Here is a 22,035-nt window from a genome sequence, read left to right as displayed (position 1 = left end):
TTTCTGAATGCAAAAAATCTCTCTGGTTGAAGGTCATCTACTTTGGACAAAATAATATCTACATCAGAGCCAGAATGACATTTTTTCCTAGCTGTTAGAGCAGGAAAAAATGCTCTACAAGTCTCTCTGACCTCACCATCAGGTGATGGGTGAGATTCAGGTGAGTCCAGGATGTGCACTGTATCTTTCTTCTAGATTCCTGTTCCAAATCAAGTAAAAATAGGAGCTTGAATCTTTTTCTTTCTAAGTGTATATTTTAATGAGCTACACATTTTAAAGAAAAACTAGAAGAAAATGATTGGAAATACCTTTTTTTCACTGGTTCTCCGGATGTAAGCAAAATCCTTTCTGACAGTAAAGCAATTTATCATTTACCTTTGAAAACTCAAACGAGGACAGCAAAATTATATGGACTGATGATAAATTCAGCCTTTGTGGGCATGCTGTATATTTTGATCCCTCCATTTTATTGTTTTGTCTGTTCTTAGACTCTCAGCTTTTGGGACAAATATTCCCTTTACTCTGTGCAGAACTAAAACCCCTGAAAAATAATGTAGCTGTGATTCTGATTCTGCCAGTTTTATAAATAATAGCAACATTAAAGTCAGCAAACAATCTGATATCACACCAACATGGAGGAAAAAAAAAGTGGAAAAGTAGTCTACTGTTTATCAGCAAATTTGAGAGTTACTTAAAATAGGACACAATTTTATTATCTCAGTAAATTTTTTTGCAATATGCCATCTTTAAGTAATTTCAGCTAAAGTTTTTGTCATCTTTAACTTATTCTTGGTTGAAGACATTGCCCTGGAGACATCACCCACTACTACTCCGTGGGAACCTTTTCCATTCTGAATAAACGTTATCTACTATGGTTCTTATGATTCTCCCTCATATCAGTGCACTATGTGTCTTTCTCTTCAGATTCTGAATATGCTTTCTGCATACTCCAAATTTCTGGTTTTTAATGCCATCCTCATTGTATACTATATACTTCATAATGCTCAGCAATTTGTGTTTTGTTTCATTTTTCTTAGCAAAAAAAAAAATTGTCCTGATAAATCTTTCCTTTCTTACAGTGTATTTTTGTCTGAGATCACTTACTGTCCATACAATGCCCAGAAATCACTAGAAATAAATACTGCAAATACAGGAGGTGCAAATGCTTGGTAAAGATTGGATTCATTGCAGTGCCTGTTGTCCTAGTTTGCTGAAAATTCCAATCAGAGGAGAGGAATAATAGCTGGTTGTGTTAAGCAGGTTTGTGCACATCGAGCCTGTAAGTATGACCATGGTTTTACCTTAAATGGGTCAATAATAGCTTTAAAAAGTCTGGGAAAAGTTTAATCCAGTGGTCCTGATTTTTATCTGGTAATCTACCCATCATCAAATCTGTGAACTAAACCATTCCCTCTCTTGGAAGAACAGCATATTCTGTGAACCCTTTCACTGTGATTGCTTTTTGTGGTGAAGTGGGCATGTGTCTGCACTGGACAAACACAGGTCTGACTGGAAAAGCAGTATTGTATGCATATTTGTGTGCAAAGGTACATGCATGGAACATGCAAGGACAGTTTAAAAGATTTTCCTATTTCGTGAACAATGTGTTCCACATCCAGTACATGGTGGGGGTTGTTTTCTTTTGCTGCTATTTGTTTTGTGACCTTTGTTAGGTAATATGAAGCACTATTTCATATCTCCCTTCATAAATTAGATGCTGAAATGCCCATTATCTGAGTAAAATTAAAAAAGATGAGTTATTCTTTTGTATATCTCAGTATGGAACTTATTAGAAAGACTCACATTGCTATTTCCCATGCCACATTGTGAAAATGTATCTTTCACTCTAGGCTTATTTAAATTAAGTGAGATGGCTTTCCTGCCAGCTGCCTCTAAGCTTTTAAACACTCTTTGCAAGCCAAATTTTATTTTTCAAATATTGATTGACTGATTTAGAACTGTGTGGCAAGGTCATCAGGTATCATGAGTTCATTCTAATTGCTTTTTGACAGTGTAATAATTCAAAATTGAGGTTCTGGCTGAATTCGTAGAAAGCACCATAGGTTGAGAAAGACAGAATCATCCTCTTCAGTGCCTAAATCATTTCCAGTCCTTAACTAATATTCTCTGAGGTGTATTAAAGCAAGAATGAGCTCATTTGAATAACAAGGAAGCCTATAACTTTTGAGACTGTAAAACTGCAGACTAAATGCTTTGGCTTGAAAAATTGCTATGATAAGCAATGTGCCATATCAGCTTCTTGCCATAATTTAATTCATGTCACAACAATGCAATAACTAAGCTGTAGTTATAAATTTTGTATTTCTGAGCTCTATTCTGAGCCATGGAGAGAAACTCTTGTGTGTGTAGAAGCCAGCAGGCTTTAGAAGTCTCTATGTACTCCAGCCACAGGAGTTACAGACGACTGGGTAATTTTTTTGACCCACTGCAAGATGTCCTGCTGTTTTCCATGGGATTGCTCAGTGTGTTCTGTGGAAGATGTTGATTATACCATTAGCAGTGGTTTGAACTGGGGACTGTAGTAAAACGATGCATCACAATTCTGCCCAAGACTTATCTGAACACCGTCATTAAGAAAAATATCTGGCTGCATCATATTGATTATGTATGAATGTTTGTCTTAGTGTTGGATATAAACTAAGGCTTCTGCACTTCGTTTAACAACATCTAGACAACAAAATTTTTATTCTCAAAGTATTTCAAGTTTACAGCTTTATGTAAAGCTTGCATCATTCCCATGCACAAAAGAAATCCTTCTGAGCTTTGAGTGCTTTAGATGTGATTCCAGCTACTATCTAATAATACAGTGGCTTCAATCTCTAGATGTTTTGTATAGAGGAGAAAGACACTGAGGTTCTGTAGCTACTACTCTGCATTTGGTTAATGAGGTGGGGGTCCCTGCCACAAACCCTGACCTGCCAAAGAAATGTTACAAAGAAAGTGTTGAGGTAGCTTTTTGGAAGGGCAGCACTCATCTATCTGACTGGGAGAAAATTTTTAGGACAATTTGTCTGTTTTCAAGCAATGAGTGAAGTACTTAGAGGAGAGTACTTATCAGGACATAAAGAAATAGATTTCTGGTAATGTGGACTGTTTTTGAAAACTGGAAATCCAGTGTAGATTATGTAACACCAAATTATGTTGTTGCATCAGGTCCCAGGAACAGTTGTTTTGAGGTAAGATATCTAATTTTCAGTACAGGTGTTTTGATGTAGGCTACCTCTCCTTGCTTTGAGTCACCTTGGCCCATCACCATTCAATGCTGAGGCGTGTAAATACTTCTAATACTGACAGTCAACAGGAGCCAGCTGCATGGGAGCTATCCAAACAGTAAGTAAAGGCCCTGAGAAATATTTAAGGGTCTTATAATAGTTTCCATGGCATCATGACGTTTTAGAGAATGCCTCTTTCACTTTCTTTTGTATTTTTTGTGAAAATGAACAAAATGTTCATCTTATCAAATCAGAACAACCAAAAGATATTGGAAACTGTTTCAAGCAGTCGTTTGCCTTATGGATTGTTTCTGGCTGCTTCCCTTAAATCCTGGAAGAGCCTCCGCTGTTTAAAATGGTGTTAGTTAGGGGACACTCAATTATAATTCTCCTAAGAATTTTTTGAAATTACTAAAACACTCTACATAATCTTTTTAAAGTATTTGCAAACCTCTTCTTTGATTATATTAAACTAATATTGATCTAGTCAGAAGTCAAATATTTTGGCGCAAGTCTAGAGGAGGAAACTCCAGGTATTGTACTCTCTCAGGGAGCTGCAGTTGTAAAAAATTAATTCAACCTCCTTTATTCATGACCTTAAAAAACTTGGAGACTGGAGAGTGTGGATTTGAGTACTGATGCTAAATATTCAAGAAGCATACTAGTGAGTTAGGCAACCAGTTTTATCAGTACTCTAGGAATTTTGAGATCCAGCAAATGTTTTAAGGTGTAGAGTGAATTAATTTATGTATGATCTTTATCATGTTGCATAATGACTATATATGATCTTAATCATGTTTCATGTTTCTTTCTAAACCATCAGCCTCCTGTATTTCACACCCATTCATTCAGAAAGCACATGCTGAAATAAATACTATTTTTTTACATTGCAGTATACATTAAAAAAACAGAATTACTATAGCTACAATTTTATCATGTGGTATCTCATGCATTAAGATATTAAATTGTTTTGATATTAGTTCAAAACTAGTATCTAAATTAATGTCAGTATATCTTCAGTGAGAACCAATAATTCAATGGGCACAAGTTCTTCAGATCACTGAAGCATAGACTGAACTTCACAAGTAACTACACTTCTACTTAGTGAAGTATTTAGTCATTTGCACAGATATTAACTTCAATGGGATTTATATATGCTTTTAAACTTAAGTGCGTATTTCAGTGAACTGATGAATGTGGATTGGATTATACCTTGTGAATAACTGAAAATTCCAAGGATTTTGGACCTACAAATCTCTTCTGAGCCACTAAATGCACTCAGTGGCACTCCATATCTCCACAGGTTGCAGAATTAAGGAATAAAGAAGATTTGCCTTATAGCTGTCAATTTGTGTGCTGAGAGACCTAGAGATTGCCTTAACAAATGTGTAATGTCTGAGACAGTCTGTGAAATACCAGTCTCACTGTTGCTAGGGATTAGGCTGAACAGTATCCTTGCTCAGGTAGATGAACTAACACAGGGTTTGTTTTTGTACTGATGCTGGAAATTACAATGGAATTACAAACGTGACAAGAATTTTTGGGTGATCTGGCATAAGGCCCTCTCTCACTCCTGCTAAGCTGTAAGTAATTTCCTTTGCTTTTCCTCACTTCTGGCTTTTATGAGTTGATAAATAGTGAACTTCTATTTATTGTTCTTCCCACTGTCCAATCAATTTTTATTTCTGTTTGGATGGGAATTGTGCAGTCAGTCCTAAGCTCCTGGCACAGGGAGATTTATAAAGGCAGTACTGCTACAGACACAAAACTTGGTCCTGTTGCTCATCATCCTGACTGGGGGTGGGCACTGAGATCTTGGGTCTGCAAAGTGTTAGTCATCCCCAGGGCCTGAGCTGTGTGTGACACAAACATGGGCAAGTATGACTCCGAAAAGAGTAGTAGTACGTAAGGGACCTAGTTTAAAAATAAATATGGTAAATGTTTTGGGCAGCAACCAGAATAACTCACACTTAACTGAAATTACTTCAGAATGCATTAAATACATGTGCCTTTTATTTGAGGAGTCTGCAGGTGGCAAGATGCTATGATGTAGTTTAGCTGCTTAGCCCTGTGTATTTATTGTATTTTGACAGACTGTCTTTAGATACTATCGTGTTTTCTTGCTAAGTAGCCTAGCATCCTTTTATACTGCTTTTTAAGAGAGGAAAATGCTGTCTGTAATGTTATTTGTTGAGATTTTTATCACAAAGAGTAGATGTAAAACAGAAAAGCTGTAATAACAGCACTTGATCTGGGAGCATTATTGGGTTTAAAGTTCCATTGGGCTCTGATGTTCAAGACTAATAAAAACTTTTGTGCTTTTTTGGTGTATTTTCTCTTACTACAGGATTTTTTTTATATGCACACTCTAAATATATATACACTCTAAAAGTTGTTCTGACATCACACTTAAATATTAAATCACCATAATAATCAGTTATATATAATGCTTATGAAATAATTCCAAAGTGTATTCATAATAACTCTGTTTGTAGAGTACACAGCATTTTCATGAATGAAATCAAAGTAATTGCAAAAACATTGCCAGTAAAATTAATGGATGACAAAGACTGAGAGAATAATAAACATTTCTGAGAATAGATAAATAATAGAGAGTAACTGGAATTGCTGGTAAATTGGACCTATTGAAATATAATGCACCACAACTGCAAGGGTGTTCCACATCTGAAAGGGGGATCTACAGCTATGATTTGTTTCACCACATCTCAGACAGCTACAGGATAAATGTCATCATCTGGGCTAGTTGCTCTAGACTTTCTTTATGGATAAAATGGAGAAGAATGAATATACTTTGACTGTTGTTCATCTGACATATTTTAGAAGCCTGCTTTAAGATAATGCAAGTTGCACCCAGAGAGTGTTTCTTTGTCATAGAGAAGGGTGGCCCAAATATCTACATTTGAGCAAATGAATCTCAGCATGGGTGTCTGAACACCCACAAAAGAAATGGAAAATATTGTGTTTTCCTCTGGCAAGAAAAGCTAATGTGACCCTTGAATCTATATAACGAGGGAGTCAGTAGGAAGAATGATGTCCATTTTCTTCACTATAAAATTTTCTTCATGTTTATGAGGTTGCCCATGTATCATACAAAATACAGATGCAGTGATCTTTGAAATGGCTGTTTAAAAATGTGTGTGTCTAAAAAAATCACAGAAATTAATAGCTGAAATGGGATTGCAGTGAAGGACAATGGAGTATGACTGACAGAAATGGGATTACTATTTTGTGCTGTGCAGAATTGTGAACCTGGCAGATATTGGACTTGCAGCGGTAGAGGTTAAGAATTGTTTGTCTGTTTGCTTCTCTTACCTTACAGTTTGGCTTAATTAAATCTATGATGGACTTATTTTAGTCACATTTAATTTTATTAAATTAAACTGACTTCTTAAAATAGATTTGCTGATCTTAACTTTCTCTTTATTGAAAGCATCTCATTTTAATAAATTTCTCACAGTTGTTTTTGATGTCACTTTTAAATTTCTGTGTAAATATAGTAATGTAACAAAATTGGATGATGTTAAGGGAAGGTTATTCATACTGCCCTGTGAAGGTGTTTGTCTTTTTGCACTACTTGTGTGCAGGGTTTGGGAAGACCTTCATCTTGTTCTCAATGGCTAAGTAGAGCCCTTAAACATGAATGGTGTGAAGAACTGCTACAACTTCCAATATCTATATGATGTAGAGTGTTACTAGCCTGTGCAGGTCTTATGCACTTCCAGACACCAGAGGCAGTAATCCATGAAGAGCTGGTATTGATTGTGTGAGGGAAAGTGTCCTGCCTAATACTGAGCAATGCGCTGCACAGATTCAGTATGGCATCCAGCTCTAATGTGTCTTATTTTACTCTGAGAATTCAAAAATAAAAAGTACAAATTCAATTTGTTCAGAAGCTGAAGCCCATCCCCTCCCAAGAGCCTTACAGGGAACACAGCATTGTTTTTGTCTGCAAATAGAGTACCTTTGGAACTGCCATGTGTCCCAGCCGTGTGACAGAAAACACAAGACTTCTGGTGAGGACAACTTTAGGTGGGTTGCAGAGGATAGATAAACTGGTATTTATGAACCTGGCATTATTTTTCATGGAGCAGGGCAAGGAGCTTTGAAAACTTCAGAAATCCCTTGTAAATCTTGAATCGCAACATGTGAAATTATCAGTGCTGTGTGCACTAATAATTTCCACATACTTGTTATTCTTAATGAAGTACATTGACAAGACTCAAGGTGAGTGAATCCTCAGCTGAAACTGCAAGCTTCTATAAACCACAGCCCTCAGAATCTTAGAGATGAGAAGTCTGATTCTGAGTTTAAACTTCATCTAGAAAATGTTTCATAGGAGATGACCTCAGCTGTTTTGAGGAAGCACTCAAGTGTGCTTTTCCTTTTGCTGTGTCTGTAGCTGCCTGCACCTGTGATTGCCTGGCAGGCCCTCATGCCCTTTTTGCTCTGAAGAACTCATGGCAGAAATTTAGTACAGCTGCAATATCACAGCTTGTGTATCACATTTTCTCACTGACTTTTCTTCATCTTCCTGAAAGGGAAACTTCAAAAGATGTGCAGTGTCTTTACTCATTTAATGCTTTTCTTTGCTGTCTAGCATAAAACAATGAGTTACTGAGTTTACATGCAGTAGCTCCTGCACTTTAAAATAGAGTCAGAAATTAAAAATCATTATTTATGCTTTCAGAGTACAAAATATCAGATCTGTTCCAAAATGTCATGCCCTAATTTAAGTGTGTATGAGCTCCTCTGTTCTGTTCAGATACACATCTATAGTTGCTTGAATTTTCAGAAATTTTTTAAAATTAAGCAAATCACATGCAATGGACAACAAGTTCTATGAAATGGTTAGGTATTAGAGGTATCTACAGCTTTTAAGGTGTTGAAGTTTTACAGTTCAGAAAACTTAAACATTATGCTTCCACAAAAAAGAGAGAACAGGGTTATCTCCTGCTGTCACACAAGATTGTTATTAATATTATTTGTTTTATTATTATTGTTTGTTTTTATTTTATTATTATTATTTAGAAATAGATTTAATGTCCAGAAAAAAGTTATTATTTACTGTGATTTTTCAGTCTTGCAAAAATACCATATCCAATCATATTTCTTGTTAGACTCCAAACAAGACTTGCTGTACTCCATAATTTCTGTTTGAACTATGGTTTATATGTTTTTATCCTTTGTAAAACTGACATTTGCTGGTTACATTGCACTCTTTTAATCCATTTGTATATTTAGAAAAGCAGATACTTGTCAGGAAAACTTTAGTCCTTCTTTTTCACTTGTCTCAGGGCAGCCTGGGAGTCCAATACCTCCTACAAAGCTTTGCATATTTCTGCCTATATGGGACTGAATAGCTGAATTCTGAAAACAGGCACATAATGAAGATGCCTTTGGACATACTTCAAATGGGAGGAATGCTGGGAAGGAGAAAAAGAGGTATAGGGGTTATTTACCATTTGGATTTTCCTGTTGCCACTTCTCCTTTCTCTGAAAGGAAGTGAGGAGTGCTTCATGGTTTCCTCTCTGTGGACAATGTTGGGCTTGTTTCTCTACCTCCACCTATGAGAAAGGTGAACTTTATATAGAGGACCAAAAATCCATGTCTTATAACTATACTGTAACCTAAATGTGAAAGGAGAACTAGTCCTTAAGAAATCTTTGTGGTGGTCAGGAGGGTTTTGGAGGTGCAGTGCATAACAGATGAGCAGTGGTCGAGCTGTGGGAGCACTTCTGGGAGAGGGCAATGGTGCTTACTGGTTAGCATGTGCTTGTTTTGGTAGGAGAAATATCTTCCCTCAGAGGACATGCTGTCCATGTGGAATCTTTTAGCAATCAGGATTTTTAATGCTGGGATCACAAAGAACAGTGATTGCTAACACTGTGTGTGATAGCAGTTGTGCCTGATATTAATAGGCAGGGAGCACTTTCAGGAAGTATGAGAAGCAGATGAGTAACTGGGGGAAGAGGAGTGGTGTGAAGGAGCAGGAAGGCAAGAGAGGCATTTATCTGTACTTTGTAGATCACACTCCTTTCTAAGGACAGTTCCATTAAGGATGGAATGTCTTCAGGACACTCAAGTAGCAGAAAAGATATTGAGAGAAGTAATTTTTAGATAGAAATACTGGAGAATGAAAGAGGTGATTACTTTCAAATGCTTATTTCTGTGGTGTCTGATGTTTGTACTTGTTTTATAATAAAACTTCCTATCACTTAAAGCTAGAACTGCAGATCATTTTATATTTGGCCAGTCTTCAAACAGATTGCAGTCCTCATCAGATACTCTCCAGTTTTCTTGTTTCTCTCTCTCTTGTTAATGCTTTGTGACTAGATTTTCTGGTCTAATTATTTTTTGGACCAAGAGAAAAATATTTTGTTTTTCTGAGAAACAAACTCTTGTGTTTATGTCAGAGTTAGAAATAAGGAAAATAATTAGGCAGAAATTGCCAGCTCTTCCTTCTTTTTCAAAAGCCTCTTTTTTCTTCAGCTGGTGTTCTTTTCTATAAATGAAAAAAGTCCATCTTTATTGTTGGCAGCTCTGCACTCCTGGAGGTTTGACTGGGAACTTGATCTCAAAAGAGATGTTTGAAAGGATGTTACTCCACAGAAAGCTGTATCTCTCATAGCTGTTATGACCATGCTCTTAGATTGAATCTAAAAAATCAGTATAACTTTTAATCATGTCAATTATTTTCATAATTCCAACTCCAAGGCAGCTTTGTGTTTGTAACTGGCTTAATCATACTGCATGGCCATGACTTTGAAGGTGTTTTCCAAGGGAGAGAAACAACTTACCTGGAGAAAGCTTATTAGGCTGGAAGACAGTCTTCCCAGTGACAGCCTCTCCTTGTTGTTGCAGCCCTTGCTTGGCTGCCTGTTTGGAAACAGCCTCCATAGCTTGAACTTTAGGAAATGCTAGAGCATTTAGGAAAGGACAGGACTTCTTTCATGTGTGGAAATCTGATGAAGAGCAGTAGAAGTGTAAAAATGCCAAGCTAGTCATATCTTTGTTCTTATGTCAGCCAATCCCTAAAATGCCTCATCTTAAGAACACAGAAAACATCTCATTGAAACCTGTGACTTAAATCCTTCCCAGAGCCAGGCATCCTGCCCAGATCCCTCCATCCTAAACTCTCATACAAAAAGGATAAAGACCATGAATCCAGAGAGGGCTGGGGATTATTGCTCCAGCAGACTGTCTCTATTCTCTACCTGGATATGAAGCCAGTGTTGACTTAACTCTGTGCGCTAGAGTGAAGGTTGGAACCCCCAACCTTGCCCTGCTTTATGCCGCTAATTAAATGCCAGAAGACAACAGGAACTCAAAAAGCTGCACTAGACAGAGAAAGATTAATCCCATCTGAGTGAACACTTTAGTCATTCATCCATCAGTCTTGCTATGTGTAAATTGAGCCCTAAGTCTTTGGCCTTGCGGCATAGTTGTTTCCCTTCTTTCACTTATAAATCTCTCTCAATTCCCATGCTTCTGAGGTTTTAGTTGCTAGGCTTACAACATGTTAGAGAAACACTCTGAATGGTACTTAGGCTAGTGAGAAAAGAGAATTTAAAACACTTTTTCTGGTTTGGTAGCTCCTTAAATGGAAGATTTCACAGATGTCATTATTAGTATCTTATAGTCTGAATTTATTTTTTTAGATCAGTCAATGAGCAGCATCTGATCCATGAAGGCATTTTAAAGAGATTATTTCAGGTTAACCAGTGTTCAGAACTACATGTAGTCCCACAAAAATCAGTGGAGGTTACATTGGCAGTAGGAGATTGTGTCCACCTGCTGCAAAGCTGGAAGAGGGCTGGGCAGGTTCACTCACTGTGTTGATAAAATTTCTGTGGTATGAGCAGGTTTGTCCTAACATTCACCTTATCCCTTCTGGTGGCAAATTCAGCACTGCACAAAATTATTTCCAGGTGATCATTTCATTCAGAGAACTGATTATAAGGGAAGTTTATGTTCAGAATGCAGTGGGGTCAGGCTGCCCTCCTTGTAAGCCCCTACAGGAAGGTAGGGCAGCTGAGAACAACCTTGATTAAATCTTGATTGAATCATCCTGGAATCCACAGAGGTCTGCTGTTTCATGAAGCAGATGGAAAGACTGAAAACTGAAAATTGAATGTGAAACTGAGTGCTGATTCTCACTGCAAATTTTTTCTGAATTTATGGCAAATGGAATAAGAAAATGATGCAATTCTAAGCAATTACAGATGATGGGCTTTTCAGTGGAGGTGCTTCTGTGATTCCTGGTGAGCATCTCTTGGTTACAAAGTGCTTGGTAAGATTTTAACACACTTTCTCTGTTCCTCTGCAGACCTCTACCCCTGCTGAAGATTGATCTTTTTAGAACTGAATTTAAAATATTCCTGCAAGACTTTGCACTTTAAAAACCCTCTTATTCAAAGTAGCAGGGTGTTTTATAAGGAGAGAGCAGTAATGAACTGCAGTGTATTACAGGTCTGAGTTTTAAAGGTATTTTAGTTCTTTAGCAATGGAAATGGAAGAACTAGATGCTTTTGGAAATCCCACAAGATGCTTAACTGTGTCTGTAAATGCTTTAATGCATTTGTTCCAAGTGGTTTGCCTAAGGTTCAGTTAGTCACTGCTAGAGAGCTGAAATGGGAAACTTTCTCTTTACTGCTGTAGCCATTAATTTTTTTTTTTTTTTCTTTATGAGAAAGTGATAGGAAAATGTAGCTGTTTGTAGAATCCAATGGAGTAGGGAAGAAATAGTAATGATTTAACTGGTAGTTCAGATTTTTTCTGAGTTGTACACTTCTCCTGGAACCTCATGTTTATAACTGTAATGGATGACGCTAAACTCCCACTGTTTGTCTCTGTAATCACCATGTGGTTAAGCAAAATTACTTGCTAAATCCTTTCTACAGTCTGCTTAAGGGAAGTCTTAGGTAGCAGGTCTTTGAAAGAATTTGATCTCCTCAATGCATTTTGATAGCAAAAAAAGGCTATTAATTCTTTTCTTCTGGTTGATCATAGTTCTTGTTGCAAATTTAATATCTGATTTAAGTATTTAATATTTCCAAGTTTGCATTCATTTTTCTCTATATCATCTCATTTGCTTGCAAAACAGGCTGAGTATGAATTCCAGATGAAATGGGGTTTTTGTGTTTATAGAAAACAGCAATACAATTTCTACAAGTAGCTTTTAACAGTTAAATCCTTTAACCCTGTTTTTTCATCATTACTGTGTATTGTCATTTTACTGTTTTTCTCATTATATGCATTTGTTTCTATTATCCAGGATGCTGAGAAACTGGCTGGTGAAGAGCATGCCTGGAAAGAAGTCAAAGATGCTGTAAATGAAGTGAGATATCCAAAATCAAAAGAAGGTATCCTTTCAGTGACAGGCTATAGTCTGTCATTCAGTTGTGAAAAGATCCCATTAGCATGCAGTTCATCTCTTGAGATTAGTTTCCTAACATTTACATTCTTTTTATTGTAATGTTTTTGAATTCATTTGATGTTTAAAATGTGTAAAATTCTTAATTGTATTAATAATGGAGTCTCTCATTACTTGGAATGGAACTGCTTCACGGCAGGGATAGCAACTACCAAGGACATGAAGGGTTATTTTGGCTCTGATTTGGATTTCTGCTATCACAGCCCACCATTTCATATAAATCCACTTCTAAATGAAAGCTCAGTTTGGGCAAAGTTAAATTCTTTGTTCCGTTACTCTCAGTGTGAATGTTTACAGGTTCTCATTCTTTGCACAGCAATGACAATAACAAGGAAATAATCACAGACAGGTTCACAGCAGACATTATAGCATCATTATAATAAGATATAATAATATATAATAATAATTGGCAATTAAGCAAATTGAATGAAATGATCTTGCACTAATAAACAGAACTGGAGTCTAATGGCTGTCATGTAGATATTCCATCCAATTAAAGAAATTAGTGAACAGCAGCAACCAAGAAAAGATGAGCAGAAGAGTGGTGGAGATTTTTACTAGAATACTATGGGGTTTTTAATCTCTTTCTTATCTTGGTCTATTCAGTGGAATTTCCCTGACTGGGAATTTGGCCTGTTGTGGCAAGATGTCTTACCGCTTTCAGAAACGTGGGCTTTCTCTCAAACTAGAAAGAATTTAATCTTGCAGTACTCCTTTTTGGCAGCACGAAAAACAAGTTTGCATAGTGATATTCCGGGCTGGAAACAAGTGATCACAATTTATACAGTAACAAAAAACCCAATGCATTACACTGAGTTTGTTTCTTTCTAATCCAGAGAGATTAATTTTTTTAGCAAGGGGGAAACAATCATCCACCTTGTTTTAATCTCATATAGTTTCTAGTTTAAGTTCCTCTGTAGTAACTGGATTGAAACAGAACTGAAATAATTCTTCAGGGCCCACGTTTCAACCTGCATGTTGAATTATAGATATGTAACCCAAAGGTGCAACAGTTCTTAAACTATGCAGTCAGAATACTGGTCCTTTTTAATGTTTCTGTATTAAATTGCAGGAGAAATTGCATTAATGTATTTTGCGAGTGTCTTTAATTAAGATTACTGATTTAACTGATAGTTAAAAATTAATCAAATGCATGTTAATAAAAGGCATCAGGACTGGCTGGAAAAATCTATTCTTGTTGTCTGTTCAGCTTCTGTTCTCAGCCACGCACTATTTGAAATGTGTCATCTTTCCTTCCACTGCACCACAACAGCAGTGTGAACTGACATGATGTGGCGAGTGCAGTATTGAATAGGGAACTTGACTTTTGTCCACTTGCCAATAATGAGTAAAAAACCTTCCTGGCAGACTGAGGCACATACTTATTAGCTCCTGCAAATATAATTTTTTAAATTATTTTTTAATTAATTTTTTAAAAATTTTAAATTAATTTTTAATTAAACCGACACTTTCTACAGTTGAGAAAGTTGGTGACTCTCACACTCTGACCTACTGACAGTAACTGATGTGGTGCTGAAATGCTAAACTCACAGTTAGAGCTGCTTGGGGCAGTCCTCCTCTCCTCCTGGGCTGGTGCAGGACATGCAGCTCTTTGGTACTGTGCAGCTGATGGCAAGTTTTCTAGTTTGCAATTTTACTTACCTGAAAATTTGGTCCCAAGAGATTTTGTTGTATAGCACGTCTACTATCAGAGGCTGGTGAGTGCGCAAAGCAGAATAATGAGAAGTAAAAGCAGACATACTGTGCATCAGCTAAAATGGTAATCTTTCAAGAATGTCAGTGGTTTGTACTTTCCACAAAAATTGTATCAAGTGGAAATAACATCCCTCATTCTTCTGTTTTTTGTCCTTAATCAGTTGTAAAGAATACATGGATGTTTGCCAAAGATATAAAGGTTAAGGTGCAATTTTATAATAACACATTCCTTCCCTTATATGGCTCTTTCAATCCAAGGGCATGAGAGCAATTCACAAATAATTAGTTTAGCCTTGTAACAACCATGCTATAAATCCTGGCCCATGGTGGTCACATTCTTAAATTTAAGTATGTAAATATTCCCATGTTCAAGATGGACTAATTACTTCATCATAGGTTTGTCATTGTACACTTTAAATTCATTGCTGGATTAGTGTGAATAGTACTTGCAATGATTTGTGAAGATAACTGCTAGACTTCCTTGAGCTGCTTATGTGGAAAGGGCTATAATACAATCAATGTTATCACTTCTCTTGCTGTAAGTCTAATTTTTTCTTTATTTAATTTATTTTTACTTGTGTGAGTAGTATCTTTTTGGTGCTAAGACTGCTTGCATTCTGGGACTCCCGTGGGTACAATCACAGGTGGTAATACTCATTTGAAAACTGCAAGTTTTGGGGTTCAGATAAGGTGTGGTCAGAGAGAGAAGAATCCAGTCCTCAGAGAAATCAAATCATTGTAATGAAAAAAGTGATTTGTGCTAAGGAATATCCAAATCAAGTGAGTGCAAGGTTATCTTTCCTCACAAAATGAGGAGGTTTGTATTCCAACCTCACAAAAAAATCTTCTTGTAGCATTGGAGGTGAAAATCTCCTTTACTGCCGAGATCATTAGTCCTGAACTACAGTCAGACATCAAAACTGTGATTCTTTTCTTTCTCATGCATGAAATGTGCAGCTCTATATGAAAAGAAAAATCACAGTGCTCTTCATGAATGTTTCAAGGAGAAAATTAATTCATTTCAAGAAAAGGTTCTAATTTCATGAGAATTCTAAAAAAATTACATGTGCAGCATAAAAGAGTGAGTCATTATATATATATTATTATTATTTTAAATTCTTCTTTTAGCAGCTGGGACTTCTTAAAAGACATTTCCATGGACTCTTGCCCTTGGCTTTAAGAACTGGAGTATCTTAAGTAAATAATGTTTCAGTACCTAAATAAAAGTTATTTGAATTTTTGTAATATATTACAATATCCTTGCAAATTTTCATCTTTTTTACCATTTATTGTTAAAATACTGCCTTTTACAGAAATTGTTTTGCTATATGTAAACAAAGCACAATTACATAAGCTGCCACTTCAGCATTTAAGCATGTTTTCAAGAATTGTAGCAGAGTCTGGAATGATGACAACTTTTCTATTTTAATGCTTAGAGGCTCTTACTCCTTGCTAAACAGCATTTAGAAGTTGTATTTTCATCTGATTAAATAAATTTCTTTAACTAAGGCAAATAACAGAGTGGAAGCATGTTCTGGCAAGGTGCCAGAATCTCTTGAGGAGCCACAAGGGTCATCTCCCAGATACAAATATCTACCAGCTGAAAATGCTTGACTGTGCCATGGATGCCTGTATTAACCTTGAATCCTGGGAAGAAGCATTGTATTATGGCAGCAGGACTCTGGAACCATACAGGTAAGGGATGCAATTGGTTCAGCTGGTTCCAAAGAGAGGGGAGAGCTGGCTGTCTCATTAAAAGTGAGGATTGTGCTTCATCTTGATACTTCTGACGGTTTTTATTTCTTGTGTGTATCTTGCATTGCTTTCTAGGTTAGTGAATGAGGCAGGATGCTCATTCTGCTTTCACAGTCAGGCTGAAAGCAAATAAAAGGATGACAGGAACTATAGTAATAATAACTTATTATTATCTCCTTGTTTTTTCATGCGTTCAAATGCTGCCCCATCCCTGATCAGAAACTGACTTTCAGGCTCCATTGACATGAGGATATCAGTGTTTTATGCTGAGACAGGGCAAAAGTGAGGGACAGGTGGCTTGTTGAAATAATGTGTATTCTCTGTCTACTCTATACATAGATTTTAAGAAAGAATAAAAAAAGTCTTGAAAAGTGAAGTTTCAACTGGAAATTAAAAAGCTCCTGGTCTTTATTCTGGAGAGAGATCAAGATGGTGAAGTACTTGCTTTTCTTCTCTCCTGATCAGTACTTGTTCCTGTGCTATGTGCTGGGAGAGTTTCTGAGGCTGATGGTGTTTTGTTGATAAGGATAGTCTAGGAGCTCCTACATAATGTGATAAGGCTTGAAATTGATTGAAGCCTGGAATTGTAATGCAGCTTTGGTTATCTACTACAGAAAGGGCAGGTGCTTCTGCTTTGGTCAGTGTGCTAAAAGCTTTAGAAGACTCACATCTTTGGGTTCTGAATAGCTGCATTGTTTGTAACTAAATGTAAGCCTGTGCTGAGTGTCCAGGTACAATGTCATTCACACATGAATGTTCATCCTCAGGAAGGTATTTTTTACAGCATCCATTTCCTCTCTGCTGGTGCACCACGTGATGTTTCAATATACTGTGTGATGCTGAGGAGCGTGAGGGGTGTGCTACAGCTGAGCAATATGCTCTGCTGTGAATATGAACATTTCAGATGTTACATATTTCCCTTAATCAAATGGAGATGCCATCAGAATTCTGCATTTTGCCTGAGGAAATCCCATATGGCAGCCTGTTTCTGAATAAAACTCTGGGCTTCCCTTGAGGAACATAGTGTTTCAGAGCTTTCCCTAAAAAGTGATCATTGATAAACCTGCCTAGACTGTGGTGCATCACAACTGTGGAGTAGCTCTGTGTTCATAATGACTATTCATTTTCACAGAGGAGGACATGAGTGCCTGAAAATTTTCATGTTTCTTAAGGGTGAAATTCACGTTGTGCATGTCCCACTTAACCTTTTACAGAGGGCTTATGTAGTACTGCAGCAGTACATGCTTCCTGCCAGTGTTCTACCTTGTGACACACTTCAGATGAACAGAGTATTCTGCATGTTTAAATGTTCCCCGCAGTTGTTTTGGGTTGGGTTTTTTATAAGTTGTTAATTCAGTTCTTCACAAATGAAAACTGAGCATTTATTTTCTGCAGACATTTCTGAGAGCAGAGATTACAGTGAGACCAAGTGCAGTCTTAGCAGATAATTTAATAAAGCTTTCTCTGTTTTGCTTGCTGAAGTGTACCATCGTTTTCAAGCTGTTTCATGCAGCAGTTTGGAGATGAAGGATTTGACTGTGCATCCAATTAGCATCTCTTAAGGTAATAATTATTTACATGAGATATTTGACCTTTTTTGCACCTTGGAGAGCTTTTTGTTATTCTCTCCTCACCCAAAAGCATTATTTAAGAGAGATTTTCACTTGTTTCTTCTTCTTTTTACCTTCAAGCCATCACTACAAGCTTTGACACACCTGAAACAAAATCCTCAGTTTCTCATTACAACAAATTGTGCCCTAAGCAGCAGGAGAGCAAATCCTAGGAAATCCTTTGGGATACATTGAATTTCTCCTGTTGAATCAATCTACTGCTTGGCTGCTCCTGCAGTTCCATTATAGCTACCTATTTTCCTTTCCTCAGCTCTGGAAAAAGTATTCATACAGATCTCCACAGGGAATCACCTGAGAATTCACTCAGTCCATATAAATAGGAAATCATTGTTACAACTTTAAAGGCTCTGGAGACTTGGTCAGAACCAGTTTTAATTTCAGGTAATGTGTTTATTGTGCATTTTCCATTCCTTTAGCAGCAGGATTAATTTTCAGTGCTGTGTGACACATTGTATCATTATGTATGTTTTCATTATGATGCTTGCTGACTTTTTCAGAATCATCCACTTCATGTAAGTGGCAGACATAGATCTGTACTACATAAAACTGATTTGTCATGTTGGATACCCAGCCCAGTGTTTTAGGTAACAATAATAACCCATAAGGAGCATTGTTCAGGACCCCTGATATGGTTTAGCAAACAGAAAGGAAGAGGTAGTGTCTGCCAAGATGAAAACCTGCCTTCTTCTTTTGTGCTGAACTGTAGCCATCCATTTTTTGTTAAAACCTACAACACGTACTTTCACTGAATAGCCTAAGCTAAGTGTATCTACATGGCTTTCCTAGAAAATGCCACATTAATAGCCTGTCTGTCCAAGAGCCTTAAGCAAAGCTAAGACATTTGCCTAAGTGAAAGCTGCCCCATGTCATAGTCAGCACTCAGCAGCTTGCAAAAATAAACTTCCTTTCCAAAATCCTCATGAGCCTTAACCACAGAATAACAGAGTATCAGCAAGAGGTGTTACACGGGTTTGTCATGTCTCAGTTAGCACATTCACACTCTGCTCTGACTGCTGCTCGTGAAGGATCAGATTCAGAGATACTGAGAAAGACAGATTTCCCTTAGGTTACCTCAGAGGAAGGACCCAGCATTTAGCCCTTAAATTACTGACAAGGTACATATGTTCTGGGGATTAGGTTTGGGGTATATTTTCCCCTTGTCTCAAGTATTCAGTGTGCCAGAGAGTGGAAAAATGCATCTGTTATAAAACTCAGCTAGATGTCCTCAGCTATTGTGACAAGGGTAAGAGGAGGAAAAGAAGTAACTATGTGACACCACAGGCCTGCTGGGCTTACCTGCTGGATAACACCATGTCACCTCTTTGGGCTCATGGCACATCAGGTTGGTGAGATTCTGATACAGAGACAACAAAAATGTTCATCGATTTCTGCTCTGCACTGCTTATAATCCCCTGCTGAATTTCAAGCGAATGTAGAAATCCCACTGGTTTTCAGATGGGTTGTTTTAATTGAAAACCTTTCATCTCCAGTGCTGCAGCATTAGAAGTAACTGGAGGGCTTCAGTATAACAAGAGAAAATCCCTTCTTTTCATGCCCTGCAGAAGTGCTGTGCAGAGGTGCTGTGCAGAAGAGCAGCCTTGCACGTCCTTCCCCCTGCAGCCCCTCCACTGAGTCAGCACAAATGCAGGGCTTGTGCAATGTGCCTGCTCTGCTCCTGCAGTGGAGGGAGCTGGGTGGGTGTATGCACCCCATATTTGTGTTATCTGTGCATCATTTGTCTGCCCTTCTACCTCCTCCTATTCTCCATCCCTTCCAGTAATATTTTGTAGTACCCCATTACTTCACCTTTTGTCAGTGACTGAGTTCATTTAGGGAACAGGGAAAGCAATCCCAATGAGTGCAATTTTGGATTGTTCTGCAAAGGGCTGGGTTTAAGAGCAGTGGCTGATGCGTTCTTGTCTTTTCCTGGGAACATGGTTGAATTTTCATTGGGTTAATGAAATACCAGCCAGGAATTTTTGATTTAGAATTCTAATTCAATATATATATGATGATCTATATTTTCTAAGTATGTGAACTTCAATCAAAAGGCAGATTAAAAATGGATGGTTGCCATAGTATCCTTTTCTTGAATCATGATCTTGTAAAAAGGCCAAAAGAAGCTATAGAACTTAATATTATTGGAACACACTCTAAACCTATTTTCTCTTCTTCAGGAAGGATTTCCAGTAAAGACTCTGACTTTCTTTTGGTCTGATTTTCCCCCCTTTTGAATGCATTTAGAAAAAAAATTCCTTTTTTTACAGCTATGTGTTTTGCAATATACATGTGATATATGCAATTACTGGAAATCATTCTTTTTTATCAAATATCTTTGGTTCTTTAGTGAGCTCAACAGACTTCTGTGTACTGGCTAATTCTGAGGCACTTGGATTGAATTTGTATTTACATTGAAAGCTAGAGAACCGAAAAAGATCCCCAAAACTGCACTGCAGTGATGAGCAAGGCCACTGGGGGATGCTCCTGCTCAAGGGTTACAGCCTGGATCCAGTCGGCACCCTGGTTATGGAAGGTCCCCCAGGGCTTCGAGCGGGGCTGAACCTAGAGACAGCACTAATTCCGTGACCAAAGTTCAATGTCTTAATCATAAACCATCAGTTGTAAACATAAATCTTACCTCTGGGATCACCCGAGAGGGAGAGAAAAATGTCAAGGTGGAGAAAGCAATTTAAAGAAATAATGAAACAAAGAACAGAAAGAACTAAATCTTCCTTATTCACATTGCTGGGGGTTTTAGAAAATGCCCATGGCATTTAATGTTTGGGGCAAAATGTGTCAAAAGAAGAGGAAAACCCAGTATAAATAAGAGAGTGTATTGTCTCTGGTTAATTATAGGTAATTCTTCCAAAAGACAGATGTTTGTAGCAATATTTACACCATTTTTGGCTTCAGTGTACCTATTTTGTCCATACACAGGGAAAATGCTTGGCACTGGGCTGATATGTTTAGGAATCCGTTCAAACACTTCAGCAGACCACTTCTGTCTTTCATTCCTCCCGACTTCCTGCCCTCCACTCCCAACAACCTTCTCCAAAAAATGAAAAAGAGAGGTTTTACACCTGAAGTCTGGTGCCTAAGTTACCTATGACCTGATCAATCCCTTTCCCATGTAGGAAATGGATTTTCTGTTTTGCTGGTTGCTTGCTGTGTATGTCTGCAGAGCATCATCACCTTCAATTCTTTGGTTCTTGCCTAGTTTTGTTTTTCTTGTATGTTTCCATAACAACCCTGAATTGTCCCCCAAAGTGATACTGACCTGCATGATCCTCAATGACTTCCATAAACTCACACTTCCATAAGTGCTCCCCCTTCTACCTCTCTTTATTTTCACATATTGTGCATATGGGAAAAAATTCTTACTATTCTCTCCAGTCATGCCAGCTGTTTTTTTGGTGTAATTTTGAAGTCACTGGTTTGTCCAATAGATTCTGTCACACATGAGTAGAAGCTCAGCAACAGCAGTGTTAATTTGTAGTGCCTTGTTCAGTGTATACCATATTTTTTTATGTGTATAGTGTATAGCATATTTTTTATGCTAAGATATCCTTAAATAACTTCATTGCTGCAAGATTTTTGGATCAGTGTATGTCCAGTAGCTCTATATTTGTATATTGGTGCTTACTATCTTCAGTTTTAGCTTCTAGTTTCAGGTTTAGTTTCTAGTTTCACCTTTCACTTATGTCAAGAGCTATTTGAATTTGAATTTTACAGATAGTGATCTCCTAGTGATGTTAGTGAACTAAATCACTAAGTTTCCCAGAGTTGCATATTTCTCTGACACAACTGCAAGTGTTGATTTCTTCATTTCTCACATAACATCATAACATTTCCAGGTGTTCTTAGATTTCACAGATCTTGAAAGCTCTGTGTTCTTTGCAATGATAACTTCATCTGCAGGGATTTCTTTTGGTTTTTTGGTTTTTTTTTTACTGTAGGGTCACTTTCAGATTAAGATGTTAGACCATTTAGAGAGGTTCATGCTTTATCTTGGATAAGGATTTTGGTCCCAGTCTGTCTGCCTACCAGGGCCAAAAAATTCAGTTTACTTTTGGTATTTCTTGGTTTTTTTGCTTTTCTTTTTTACTTAAGCACTAATAGCTGGTATTTTTGTCTTGTAATCAGAGGATCCTTTCTTGGTTTTTTATATGTGCATGCTTGCAATTTACAAAGTAAGGACTTATGCAGCCGTTACCTGAGCTCTTTTCATTAGTCTGCTTGCTATTA

General features: G+C 37.3%; 1 protein-coding gene across 3 annotated transcripts in view; it reads left to right on the top strand.

Annotated features, from left to right (window-relative positions):
- The window catches only part of SMYD3 (SET and MYND domain containing 3), a 378,725-nt gene that overhangs the window by 317,594 nt on the left and 39,096 nt on the right, over positions 1 to 22,035 (top strand). For all 3 annotated transcript variants that reach the window (XM_054279939.1, XM_054279937.1, XM_054279938.1), the window contains exons 9-10: positions 12,530 to 12,617; positions 15,925 to 16,099. In XM_054279939.1, coding sequence (XP_054135914.1) covers positions 12,530 to 12,617; positions 15,925 to 16,099 — 263 coding nt within the window. The remainder of the gene's footprint in view (positions 1 to 12,529; positions 12,618 to 15,924; positions 16,100 to 22,035) is intronic.

The sequence above is a fragment of the Melozone crissalis genome, unplaced genomic scaffold, assembly GCF_028551555.1.
Source record: "Melozone crissalis strain CALT ecotype California unplaced genomic scaffold, PUWL_Pcris_2 ptg000027l_1, whole genome shotgun sequence".
NCBI classification, from domain to species: Eukaryota; Metazoa; Chordata; class Aves; order Passeriformes; family Passerellidae; genus Melozone; species Melozone crissalis.
The sequence above is the reverse complement of the archived record's forward strand: the minus strand, read 5'-3'. Positions and strand labels throughout refer to the sequence as shown.